Consider the following 14,745-nt stretch of genomic DNA (forward strand, 5'->3'; position numbering starts at 1 on the left):
CCAATTCTCATCAAAAGTGGAAATGTACATTGAATTTTCATCTTACTTTTTTTCATTGTGTTTTATGTAATATTTTTGTTCCCAGCAGGCGTAGTGGTGTTTTGTTCCCCAATGTTGTTTTGAAAGCTTAAAATACCAGTGATTTGTTTCATATTATTAGCACACTTGTGTTTATCTGACCTCAAGGGGGAAGTGGAATGAGAGCCAGTCTCCAATTTAAAAAGTAGGCAGACTTTCAACTTCAATGCAATACTTACATAACATAAAAATTCAGGCATCTGTCACTTTCACTTCTAATATTGAAGACTGATATCAATGCCACTAGAACACAGAACACACATTATTCAGACAACATAAATATATTAGAACCAAACACACACACAGCTTGCACCAATGCATTAAGAATCCCTCAGGAATGTTTACAAGGAGTATATGTACATGTAAGTAGTTGTAGGTTGGTGTTATAAACACAAGAGGTGTAATTATTTAATGTAATACCGTAAACTACCTAGTGTTATAACTTAATGGATGATTGAATTTGATTGAACTGATGATTGAGATTAATCAAAATTTAAATAAAACTTTATTTTTATAAATAAAATTGATATTATTTTATGCATAAGAGAGATTTATGTTTCTGGTAGATATATGATTTCATGTGAGAATTTTTTACCTTTGAATTATGGTTAGTTGAAATGAAACAATGTATGCCATTTTTTTTTCATTTTTAGGTCTTCACCCACAAACGGGCAAAAAAAGGACTGGAGCTTATTGCCATTCTCTTAACTTCATCAAATGAGAGCTCATCCATTGCTGCTTTAAATCTGTTTCTTGATCTTGCCCAAATTCCCCAGTGTCTTCAGTTTTTCATCAAGTAATAGATTTTTCTATATTTTATATAAATTATGTATACATATTCAACCAATTTTGGCGAAAGATCACATATCGTCCCCCTCATGCTAGGAGCATGAATGTGTAATGTCCTTTGTAAAAAAGAATATGAAAAATTATGTTTTAATGTTTACTCTATGGAAATTATTTTTCTAAAATGTTTTGTAATGCGTTTCAACAGAGATACACATTTGCATTTCAGGCAAAATGAGGTATTCTCAACCAGCTGACAAAACAAGAGGGGGATTACACAAATTTTCACATTCATACTTTTGGCATGATTGGGCCGATATAATGATGTCTTATATTAAAAATGAAATAAAAGCTGAATATTAATAAAATAAAATAAGAAAATAAATGACTATCAAATCTTTGAATTAGAACATTCAAATTTTTTAGTCTAATTAGAAAATAAGCGTGATTGTTGATGATGTGGATGCACTTTTTTTTTTATTTTTAAGTAAGTAAAAAACACCAAGGTTTTCCTATTTTCAAAACTCTTGCTTGAATCGAGGTAATGAGCCAAGTAATGAGAAAAAACATAGTGGTGACCTCAAACACCATAGCTAAAAAGAAAATAGATTATAAACATTAAAAGTGAAGTGGCCTATGAAGTTTGTTTTTATCACTTCTCTTTGCACTTGGTTTTAAGATGCATGGTGAGTGACTCATTAGTAGTGTTTATGCTAAAAAGAAAATCAGTGGGATCAAAAATACATCCCCAGAGTTGCTAAAATTTTGTTTTTAATAATTTTTAATATGTTTTGTCTGATCAAATCAAAACAAATAAATAGTTTGTACAAATTTCATATAACAGTTTTTGTTTCACACGTGTCTAAACTGGAAACACGTTATTAACCCCCTGAACTGAAATGACGAGCCCAACTCATCATGAATTTTCTTGAGCAAACTCTGACAATGAACAATGATGGCTTCACTCGCCAGAAGACATTCACTGTTGCAACTTTTTATGTGAGAAGTATATGTAAGGCATATAGCGAGTCTATTGCTTGGTACATTTATTTACATGCTTCTAGTAGCAGTTTGAATGTAATTTACATTAAAGATGCAAACAATGCCAAATAGTACTGCATCTTCTGTAGTGTTTTGAGAAGTATCATACACTTGAAGTTTATTAATATTTTAAAATAAACCCAAGTATAGATAAGGATAAATATACATATTTACATTGTTTTATCACAAAAATTAGAAACTTTGCCTGGTTTTAATTTATACAAGATCCAAAAACCACTCGGACACAGCAAATACAAAGGCGAACTCTTCGGATGACCAGACGTAAACATCACCCCTCCACGACTCATTCATGTGAATTATGACCACAAGGTCCTGATTACGGCTCTCCATTGAAGAGCCGAAACGTGTCTATCATTCCACCAATTGAATTTTATTTGTCTTGAAAACGTGGCAATTTTTGTATAAATTACATTGTTTTAATTTGTTGCAAATACATTAGCATTATGTTGAAACACATACTTTTTTCTTTAAAAGTTTAGAACTAATATTTTTGGGAAATATTATTGAAGAATATTTCGACACTAATTATGTTCTATCATTTATATATAACAACAAACATTCATGTAAATGTATGAAGCAAATATTATTTTAATAATTTTTTTACAAATTATTTTAGCAACAAAACCATTTCTATATCAATCCCTCCTTTTGAAACGAAAATTAAATTGTCTATTTGAACAATGCTGCCTGAAATAAATTGCAGGTCAAGAGAAGGGTGTCTACCAATATCATAAACATGAATGGTATTCTTGATGGAAAAGAGTAAAAAATAAAAGAGAAGGTGACAGGTTTCTACACTTTGATGTTTGTTTAGTACCAAGTTCCTACTAATGAGAAAAAAATTGGTCTCCTAACTTGCAAGAACTCAGATTACCAGTCTGAAGCTATAGAAAACATGATTTAAAACGTGTGTGATGATGTAGAAGAGCATCTCTTTTGACTGAAAGCTTTTCTTTCCATGTTGAGTTTATGAAAAAATCACAATTACATTGAATTTTTTATTGAATACCTGCAGACTGCATAAATAGTCAAAATGTTTTGTTTTCCTCGTGTGCTACATTAAAAGTTTAAATATCTTGTGTTGTCCTAGCTCGATCTTGCAGCAGCCATGATGCAGTCGTGTGGGTTTCAGGATGACAATTGGGGAAAAGCAAATGTATTTTGAGTATTAGTGTGATGGTACCTTGCATGTAATATATAGGGAATTTCTTTTGTAAAGGCATCATCATAATGGTTTTTTTTTTCATATTTCATTGTATTTCTACTCATGCAGGTATGACAAGCTAGATCTGGTGTTTAAAAAAATTGTAGAAACATATAACTCGGAAACATCTCCTGCCCAAGCTGCCAGAGTAAGTATGCTATTAAAAACGTTTTTTTTCAAAAATTAAATAACTAATCGTAAATGAAACATTAATACACAGTAAAAACCTTCCAACAATGGCCACTAATGGGACCGTGAAAATGTGACCGCTATTTGGAAGTGGGGGCTATTGGTAATGTCTGTTTTATTTCTGAAAAAAACCTAAAATTTACAATCTATATAACATGCAAAATGATAATCTGTTCTGTAATTGATTATGATAGTTACAAGGGCCATCAAAATGTATGCTTGCCCCGACTGATCAAGCATCTAGTTGCGGCCATATTAATCGGTCTACATGCTATTTTAGCATCCTAAAAATTTAAGCTTGCACTGCTTAGACAGAATATGACAGAATGACTTGGTGAGAAAGACTCATATGGGCCAAGATGGTGTATCTGCAACCCCCAAATAGTTCTTTATTCCCACCCAACGATCAACTAGACCAGTATTTCCAGAATTGGGCAATATCACTCCCCCCGGGGGAGCGATGGGCCATTTGTGCATTTTTTTCTATGTCCAAAATGACCGTTATTTGGAAATTGTTGTTCGGAGATTGCCTGTAATGTTAAGTAAATGGGACGCATTCAGTTCCAATGAAAAATGTGGTCACTATTCTGAAATTATCACTGTTCAGAGGTGGCTGTTAGAGGAGGTTTTACTATATAATATATAACTAATTGTAAGGTGAAATATTATATATATATTTCACTGTAGCCTATATTTGAATTATGTTTATTTTAGCATCAATTTGCACGCAATTGAAAATGTATGTTGAATAGATCAAATCTTGACACCTTGATTCTAACCTTTTGATTGTAACTTTAAATTTGCATTAAAATTCTAATCAAACAAGCTGTGTCCAGAATTCTGACAAGATTTGATTATTTCAATCTGAGTCCTCAGCAGAATGCAACTTAGTGCTGTAGCTTCTGTAACTTATAACCAATGTACCAAAGTAACCTACTCCAACTTGAAGAATCAATATCAAGTAATGCTATATGCCATCTTAATTATATTCTCAAGGATAAACAGAATGTATGAATGAGCGATCTGATCCTTAAATGGTTGTTTGTAGAGAGCAGAGTAATTTTTTCTGCTTGGAATTATGTTTACCAACGATTTTGTTTTAACAGAGAAGACCAAAACTAGGACACATACATTGAATTCAGTCATAATGCTTTGATAATTTTTATATGATGTAAAAATCGAGATGATTTACATAAAACAACTGCCGCTCATTATAATAAATTGAATGTTATATTGAAAAAGAAACATTGGATAACCTTATATGAAAACATTTGGGACTTACTGTACTGTCATTGTTATGGGACGGTCGCTGGCCATTACAAGGGAAGCGTCATTTGTATATTACATGAAATTAGAGAAGTTCAAATTTTACCTGGATCCAAATTTTAAAAAAATTCTTAGACTAGTTTGATCTTTCAAAGTTATTAATCTCCTCTTTCAGTACTTAAAATTCCTTTGGGTGTTCACAAATATTCCTGAATGTAAAGAAAGAATTCAGTCAGTGCTTTATATCAAGGAGTCAAACAGTGAAAATGCAGAGGAATGCTGGCATTTCCACCCTCTCCTATGGGATCATTGCACACAGGCATTTGAATCACCAGCTGGTGGACCTCTCCATGTCATAAGAATTATTGGTAAACTGATTGATGTAAGTTTTTTTTTTATATACTTTCATATTTATAAATAATGATCAAACTCACGAATAATGAAAACAATGTTCACAATTTTCATTTATATTTTTATGCATTAGTAGTATTTTGACCTCACTCTATATTTCGGATTTACTTAGTCTCAACCTTTGTTCTTATTATTTGTCTGCAAGGGTTCTTACTTTTTATGTTCCCGAAATTATGATGCAAATAATTTTCAAATAATATTGCAGTATTTGTTATTAGAGATGAGACGAATAGTGATTTGGCAGAATAACTAATCGGCTAATGTTTTAGCCAAATACCCTGAATATTCAGTGGCTGCAAATATCAATTTTCTAAAAATATATATCACAATTGCAAAATAAAATTGGAGTTTTTAATTGAAAATAAACTTATTGGTAATTTCAGATTATATTGAATTTTAATTATGAAATTTATTATTCCCCCCCTCCGCGTGGATCTTGTTGATTTTTTACCACCTGATTATTTTCTTAAAAATAATCACAGTAAAATATTTATTGCATAGAGAGAGTAGGTATTTTACTATTACATAAGTTTTTTTTTTCCAATTTTAGAATTAAAATTGAAAAAGATACAAATTATTTTCAGCAGAGCTGCACAAAGTTAAATTTTTTAAAAATCTAAATGCCACAAATAAGGCCTTGGCATTTAAATTCCTGAACTGGCTTGAAGGGTTAAATACATATTAAAAAAAACTGGTAATTGAAAGATTTTTATTGCCATGATACTGACAATAAAATTTAACGGTGATATATTGTATTTTAATATTGCTTGCAGAATAGTTTTTTTAACATTAGTTAATACTTTACATCTAATTATAAGAAAATGTCAACCATTTTTTACTCTCAACTAGTGATGCATCATAACATTTACGACTTATTTTCTTATTTTTCCTCTTCAGATGTTCTTTGCCCCTTTTGCATCTTTCAGTAGCTCAATGCATATCTTATCTATGTACATGCTTAAATGAGTAAACTTGTATAATTAAGGCTCTCCTGCACCTTATTGCAGTAGGATTCTATTTTCAGTTTCATGTTTTCCTTATCCTTGAAATTCACTGTGACTGACATTTCACAGAAAGAAATATCCACTACACAATAAAATATGATTAGTAAATTTTTAAAATTTATACAAAAAGTTCTAATTAATAGAATTTTTTTAATTAGGTTCTTAGATTTACACAGATATTTGACTGAATATCTATCATTATACGGCCAAACTGAATATTTTGCAAATGGGTTGAATACCAAATAACAGCTGAATTATTCATCCCATCTCTATTTATTATGTATGGCATGGTCCAAGTCTGAAAGCTAGTTCCTTTGTAAAGTATCTGGCTGTTTAATAATAAATGCATCCACATAAATCAAGAATAAGAGGATAAAAGCCCTCAAACAAGCATTTTTTAAAATGAAATATAAAATACATTGAATTCTTAGTGAGAAAACGATATTAGACTAAAACAGTGTTGAGAATTAAATAATATTCAAAATATTAATGTAAGCATTCTTAAATGTTTGCTTTCTTTGATTATTCAAAATCTGTGATGTGATAGTTGTGTCTATACGAAAAAAGTTTTCATTTTCTGTGTATTGATTTATAAACCTTACATTATCTGGAATTCAGTCTTTTAGTGATGAAGAGTTTAAGAATGGAGAAGAAGAAATGAAACTTTTTTTAAAGAAGCTTATCAACAACATTTCAGTTCCTCATGAAATGAGATCGCATGTTGCCAATGTATTGCATACTACACAAGTTGAGCTTTTCGATTTACTTTTCAGTAAGTATAAAATTCCTATCTACAGCATTTTTAATGTTTTAAAAATTTGTTTTTTTTCCTACTCTCTTTGACATCATTTTTTGATAAGAAATTTGATTTCTTTTAGTTTAGTATACTATTGTTAGAGAGAAAGGTAATTTTATATTAATGCAGACTATCCAGCCTAATGTGACAGAAGGGCGGGTGTATAACAGAAAAGCTGTATATGCGCAGACCTCCAGCGCTCCTATTTTTCCTACTTTTTAGAAATGTCTTCCTATTTTCCTACTTGCGCCACAATCGTCCTTTTTTACCCGACACGCTTCTTATACAAACGTCTTATACCCAAACCCACTCTTATCCATATTTTCTGACCTCAAAGTGCGGACGAGTACTTAATAAATGTTTGTTGTGCACTTCTGAACTGTACTGTTTTAAAAATTTACTACAGAAAAAGAAAATCCAAGTATATAAATATTGCACATATTTCAAGATAAACTTTATGTCTAACTTAATTGCCGGAAACATAAAATCATGTACACTGCACAGCAGTGTTTTTCAACGGATTTCTCTTCCCCCACCCCAGTGTCTGTGGGATCATTTTCATTTACTATTATTGCATGAAGACATTTCGTGTGGTGAAATTGTTATTTACTTCAATTTTTTATGATATGCAAATTATAAAAAAAACCACATTTTAGATTTCATGGGGAGTTAGGGTTGATATTGACCTTTGCTACAAGGGAGTCTGTGGTGCCTTGACTTTCACTTAAGGGGATCACTGCATCTAAAAAGTTGGGGAACACTGCTGTACAGTACAAATACACACATTTTCGAAATGAACAAAACATAAATGTAAAACGTTAAGAATCTACTGTATTTTACAATTATTTTGTATTTAAACTGTTGAAATAAATACCTGATTTGTAATAGTTCATTGACAGTTGGTAGAAGTTATTTTAAGTAAGTTGAAGCAATTTTTTGGTAAGACAAGGTTGGGAAAATGGGTATTAGTTTGAATTTATTAGATGAGCAGTTGTGAGCATACATATTATCCGTACAGGTCACTAGTTTTTTTCCCTTTATAGATTTATGTCAACACGAGACTCTGAAGACGGCTCTGTCAGAAGATTTAGATCTGCATAAGTTAAAAAACATTGTCAGTCATGAAATTGAATGGAACATTCTTGATGGGGATATAGTGAGGTAATACCTTCATTTGACTATTTATTTAAAGTATTAGTTTTTGCTTGTCATTTTGAAATGTGAGGACATGTCTGGAAATATCTGGAGCTTCCATGTCTGGAGCTTCTCAGCTGACTGAGAGTATAGCTTGCAGATTGTAACAGTGTTATGTTAGTGAGAACAAGATCATATCAAGAAGGTTCAGGCAGTCATGGCCAACTGATGAACAACCTGATCACCCTCTCTGAAAAATGACACTCTGAGGAAGATTTGCCACAGTATCTCAACTGGAGAGCATACATCAACCATCACAACTCAGACTCTATGCAGTAGACTTTTGCAGTTCACGTGGCATTGCTCAGTACTGCATTTGGCTCTGACATCAATCCACAGACTTTATCATGTGTAGTGATGTAGGGCTAGAGCAAACTGAGAGATGTCTTTAGAGACAGCGGGTACGATACCTTTTGGAAGTAAGAAATGTGCCATGCTGTTCACATAATTGGCACATGGGCAACACATTAATGGTATGTGTGTCATAAATTGCCATATATTTCTGTAAGAACTAGTTATCAAAGGAACGTTGACATCCTAGCAATATATTACAACCATTGGCTTTATCATTCACCTAGCAAAAAAAGACATATTGTTCCAAAAGAATAATACAAGTCCATACGATCAGAAAGGGTTTTTTTCAATTATACAGGCTCACAACGTACACATGGTACCATGTCTAGCATGTTCACCAGAACTTTCACCCACTGAAAATGTTTGAGTGATGATCTACAAGCAATTTTAACAGATTTAGAGCATTATCATGAGAAATATATTGAGATATACCCCAACAGTGCGTAGAAGCACTCTATCATTACCTTCCACTATGCATTCAATCTTGCATTGGTGTACAAGGATGGTTTTAAAGGTTGTTGATAGTTTTTCTACTTTCCTTTGTAAATCATGAAATAAAACATTTTTTTGGTTTTGTAATCATTCACTCATCTGCATATACACTTTTTCTGATAAAAATTTCATATTTAGCTTACAATGCATTCAAATGTTCTTTTTTTTTTCTGAGTAGTGTATGAATAACTAGTCTCACTTCATGTGTATAGAAATTTCATATTTTCTTGATAATTTTGTGTGCTCCCAGAAAGATGTGTTTACCAGTGTAATACAGTTTATGTGAAATTTAACTGACATTTTTTATTGAAACTGACAAAAAATTTTACAGACAAAGTTCATCAGTGCAAAATATTACAAAATAGTATGAAAGTACTTACTTTTCACTAAATAATCTTTATTAATTTTATTTTATTAAATTGTAATTTTTATTTCATTTTATTTTGAAATTTATTCTCACTCAACATTCATAAAAAAATTGTATATCAGCGAATGTTATAGCTTCACTTTTTTTACTCCATTTACTACTTGGTTCATATCACCATGTATTGTGAAGTAAATGATTCTTTACATACCATATATACTTGTGTATAAGCTGATCCCCCTCACTTCAGGATCACCAAAATTGCAATAAATTTAGTGAGGGACATTCTTACATTTTCATGCAATAAAAGTTACAATGCAAAATGATTCAAACTTCCCAATCCATTTCTTCTGATTCTCTGAGCTATATATAGAAAAGCTGTTATCATATAGTGTGATTTTTTTTCCATCTTCAACTGTACTGTCATCGCCGTCATCAGTTTCAAAGAAGATGTTGTCTTCTGTTCCGTCCGTCACTTCATTGATACAGCACTTTTTAAATAATTTAGCAATGATTTCAGTCGAAACAGAATTCTACGCCTCGTGAACCCTCTGGTACATTTAGGCATATGTGAGGTTTCTTTAAGGTGCCGTTTTTTGTTGTTTCTTAATTTTCAGAACTCATCCATTCAGTCTATAAATTCCTTAAAATTTAAGGAATTAAATTAATGATTATCTGATAATCTCTAAAAGGTTGTTGATGCTCATATCTAAAGGCTGTAAAATCGGCATTAATCTACCGGGGCATCAAAGCCAATGACGTTTTTTATTTTTCTCTTTACATTTAACATCATCGGTTATACAGGGTTGGGTTTGAACGTAGCTATGAAAATCACTCTACTGATTATTCATTGACTAATTAGTCACCCATTTGAATTAGTCAATGACATCCCAAATCTGCAAGCTAGCCAGGTGGAAGCCATGTAGCTATATGATTTGGTAAAGTGAGGATGTCAGTATTTTCTCCTCAAAAACTGACCCCTAAAATTAAAAGGAACAATTTTTTTTCAACAAAAAAAAAAAAAAAGAAATGTGGCTTATACACAAGTATATATGGTTCTTAAAAATTGGATTATTTCCTTTTTGTCATAAGGGACACCCATAAATTTTCAGATTACTCGGTTTCTGAAACAAATGGGTTAAAATTGGTTTCATCTGAAAATTGTAAAATTCTTGCACAAAGATGTTGTTTGAGTCATTAATAATGTTAATTACCTATTATTATTTATTTTATTTTATAGTGACTCTGGAGTTGATCTGCTTCTAGCATCTATTTCACTCATAGCCATTATTAGTACAACTGATTCTTCTGCAAAAAAATTTTTGGACGAGTTTCTTCAAGTAATATTATTTGCACATATATTTTTCAAATATAAATATGTAGTCTTGAGATCCTGCATGTCGGTATTGCTGTGTGTGTGTGCTTGTGTGTATGTTTTGTTTAATTCCTTGGATTAAATCAAGGTGCATGTGCAGTTAAATAGCAGTAGCATTTGTTTTTAATCCACCTGATTAACATATTTCTCAGAATTATATATTGAGAAATATAATGTTGTTTTCTTCTCTCTTTTGCAGGATTCAAAACTTGTTTCTTTTGTTGCGTCTTCTTTGAGTTCAACTTCTGAGAAGAGAGTAAATAGAGGTTTATACATGATATCATCTGTCAAAGCAGATTTTCCTTTACTGATGTTAGTTTATAGTACTAAATAAATTTCAGAAAATTTTATATCTGGTTTTTAAGCAGAAAATATCTGTTCAATATACAAGATTATACTTTAGCGTTTTTCAACCTGTGGTCTGCATGGGCTCTTGGTGACCCCTTCCCCGGGGATGGGGGTGTTCAGGAGTAGTTTTAAATGGTCTGCAGAATTATTTTCTCTCTCACCTACTACCATTGCATGAATTTTGCATTTAGAGCTGTGAAATTGTAAAAAAAATTCAGTTTTTTATGATATGCAAATTATAAAAATCCCCCATAGAACCCACAATCTATTCATTGTGGATTCTATGGGAGAGGAGTTTTTGAAATTGACCTTCACTACAGGTGGTTCACGATGCATTGACCTTCACAGCAGAGGGTCTGCAACATCAAAATGGTGGGGAAACACTGTTGTATAAGCTCATGTGTTTTAAATGACTATTTGATGAAGTACTTTTGATGGATACATTTTCATAATTTATAAAATACATATTATAAATTTATAAACTAAGTTTCTCTTCCCAAACTAACATTCATTTTAACCCTAATTTAATTTTCCATGATCCAGGGCTTCTACTTTTCCTACTTTTTTTTTTTTATCTAATCCCATCTACAAAATTCATGTAACTGGTTTCAATTGATCAGGGAATCATTGATATATTGTCAAATATTACAAATGTTGTAGATTACAATTAATGATTCTGCCAAAGCAGCAATTGTATCATTTTTTTAAGGTTATTTACAAATACAAATACAATGTCACAACAGGCAAAATGCCCAACAAGGCGGCTGAGAAAAAGATGCCCATAAAAATATGGATGTCATATATTTCAAAAATATAGCAACCCAATTAAAAATGCAATTAACAAAAATTATAATCAATATATACACACATGATAAAATATTTTACAATGCCCATAAAGAATACTTATGGTTGTCTTATTCTAAGTATGGATAGTTCCTCGATTTACCCCGTGTTTATTGTATTTCTTTTTAAATGTGTCAATTGTGTCAAAATTTACTACCTCTGGGGGTAAGCTATTCCATTTATTACCAACCCTATTTGAGAAAAATTCCCTGCGACACCATAGCCGTGCATTGTTCCTCACCAATCGATACTGGTGTCCCCTTGTAAAAGCAGTCGATTGGCAGTGTACTAAAAGTTCATGGTCCATCCTATCCATCCCACTGAAAATTTTGAACACTTCGATCATATCTTCTCGACACCTGCGTTCATCCAATGTAAACATTCAAAAAAATTAAGTCTCTCTTCATAACTCAAGCCCCGTGTGCCAATAAGGTCATGCGCAGCTCCTCTCTGCACCCCTTTCAACCAAGTATATGTCCCTCTGTAGGTATGGTCTCCAAAACCTTACAGCATACTCCAGTCCAGGACGAACTAAGCCTCAAAAAAGCGGAAGAATGACTCCAGGAGAATACGAAGAGACCTTTTTGAAAACGAGACCAAGCATTCTATTCGATTTTTTGACCACCACTGAACAATGCCCAGACAACCTAAGCTGCTCATCAATGAGAATTCCCAAATTGGTGACCCTAGTTGCATCTGGGACAGTGACACCATTCAACTCATAAGAGAACCGTGGGCCGTTTGAACCAAAATGAGCGACCACACACCTATCAACACCAAACGTCATGCTCCATTCATTTGCCCATGCTAAAATCCTGTTTAAGTTGGTCGGGAGCAACTCCCTATTGTTTTGATTCCCGATTGCCCCCATTAGCTTCACATCATCTGCGAATTTGCTAGTAATCCCATAGATATCCTGATCGAGTTTATCAACAAAAAGTTAAAAAAGCATGGGACCAAGGACACCTCCCCGAGGAACTCCACCCGTGGCATCTGTCCAACCAGAGAACTCCCCGTCCACCACAACTCGCTGCTACCCATCTCTTAACCACGATTCGATCCAATTCAGCAAGTTGCCCCCAATTCCAATCTCATGTAAACGCTTCAAGAGTTCACCATGTTGGACCTGATCAAATGTCCTCTGGAAATCAAGGTAAACAACATACACATTTCCGCTCTCACCCAAAGCCCTGGTTACGTGATCATAGAAGCAAAGGAGGTCAGTAACACATGACCTCCCCCTCCTGAACCCATGCCTATTATCCGACAATACATTATTCTCGTCTATCCACTTCACAAACTGCCTTTTGATGATAATTTCCAAAATTTTCGAGAGGGAACTCGTCAAACTCACCGGATGATAATTGGACACAGCTTCTCCACTACCCTTCTTAAATATCGGAATAACATTAGCAAGTCTCCAATCCCTTGGGACGACACCCTCAGCAACACTACTCCTGTATATCTGTGCTACTGGCCCAAACAATTCATTAGCACATTCCCTGAGGACCCTGGGACAGACATCATCCGGTCCCGGTGCTTTGCTTGCATATACATTTCTTAGAAGATCTAGGACCTCCACGTCCTCCACTTGAACATTGCTGAGGGTCTTATTTCCCCATGCAACACCCGTATATCGAATATCATTATCTCCATTAAAAACCGACGCGAAAAAGTCATTGAAAGCACCACACATGCCCACACCGTCCTCCAACCCAGAGTCTCCCACCGAGAGGGGGCCAACTGTCCCCGTACATCCATTATTGGCGTATCGAAAAAATGATTTTGGGTCAGAGCCAATGTTATCTGCCAACCTAGATTCAACTTCCCCTCCACCATCCCCCATCGCATTCCTCAACACTCTTTTATCAATAAACAACGACAGGTCACCTCATAAACACGCCCCTTTTGAACAAAGGGCATGATGTCATGCAAAACAGAGGACAGCCCCGCACCAAATTCTTCTCATTGACCCACCACCCCCACCGATTTCAACCGGTCTTTGAAAACTTCCGCTAAACTTCCTCTCAAAACATCAAATTTAGTTCCGAAAACAAGGAACCAGTCTCTTGTTATCAACCCCACTCGAGGAAAAGCCACAGTGAAATCCGACGATATGATGATCACCGGAAGAAAACTCTTCCCCCACCGAAACATGTTCAACAAGATCCTCAGAACTAAATCCGAAATAGCAGTACCCCTAGTGGTTTCTGATACATGCTGATACAAAAAATTTTCGAGCACCAACTTAAGAAAGTCTCTTTCATACTGATCTCTAGATGAAAGGTTCTCCCAATCAATGCCTGGGTAATTGAAATCCCCCAGTATGAGAACCCTCTTACGCTTACACGTGTAGGAAATTTCATCATGAAATTTGGCGATGTAGTTTGGATCCCTATTCGGTGGATTGTAACAAACGCCAACAATACGTTTACGACATCTTTTGTTCTCAAGTTCAACCCATATAGATCCAATATCACTTCTCTGCACGTTACACTCTCTAGCCTTCAAACAGGATTTCACGTGTATCAACACTCCACTGCCTTTCCTATCAGATCTATTTCTCAAAAAAGTATCGTATCCTGAGATGTGTAAGAAAGATTCATCTCCATCGTTTGCCCAAGATTCTGTAATGGCTATAAGATCCAGGCCCTCCACAACTATCATAGTTTCTGAAAAATCTTTCTTATTACCCAAGCTCCTGGCATTTATTAGCACACATTTTAATTTGCCAGGTGATTTAGTGTTAATCGAGAAGCCATCTAAGTCAGAGGTGGGTAATTCCCCGTCAGTACTGTTGTGATTATCATTAACTAACCCTCATTCCCGACTATGTGGTCTGGGAGTAAAAAACCTGACCTGGGCCTATCGTAAACCTCCCAGACCCCCCTCTTATTTAGATGGATCCCATCCGAACAAAGCCACCTATCGGTAAACATTTGGGGGCATATGTGGACCATTTGGTTTATTAATTTTTCA

At 33.9% G+C, this 14,745-nt stretch overlaps 1 protein-coding gene across 2 annotated transcripts in view; it reads left to right on the forward strand.

The window, feature by feature from the left end:
- LOC149075522 (protein CIP2A-like) overlaps positions 1-14,745 on the forward strand; it is a 43,434-nt gene that overhangs the window by 16,352 nt on the left and 12,337 nt on the right. For both annotated transcript variants that reach the window (XR_016194008.1, XM_089242893.1), the window contains exons 8-14: positions 732-874; positions 3,200-3,278; positions 4,761-4,967; positions 6,619-6,772; positions 7,840-7,957; positions 10,441-10,540; positions 10,775-10,887. Coding sequence is in view for 1 of the 2 variants with exons in the window: in XM_089242893.1 (XP_089099019.1) it covers positions 732-874; positions 3,200-3,278; positions 4,761-4,967; positions 6,619-6,772; positions 7,840-7,957; positions 10,441-10,540; positions 10,775-10,887 (914 nt within the window). In the remaining variant the exon portion in view is untranslated. The remainder of the gene's footprint in view (positions 1-731; positions 875-3,199; positions 3,279-4,760; positions 4,968-6,618; positions 6,773-7,839; positions 7,958-10,440; positions 10,541-10,774; positions 10,888-14,745) is intronic.

This window comes from Pholcus phalangioides, unplaced genomic scaffold (assembly GCF_987345545.1).
Source record: "Pholcus phalangioides strain wild (caught in Gottingen) unplaced genomic scaffold, Ppha-v1.0 ptg000015l_1, whole genome shotgun sequence".
NCBI classification, from domain to species: domain Eukaryota; kingdom Metazoa; phylum Arthropoda; class Arachnida; order Araneae; family Pholcidae; genus Pholcus; species Pholcus phalangioides.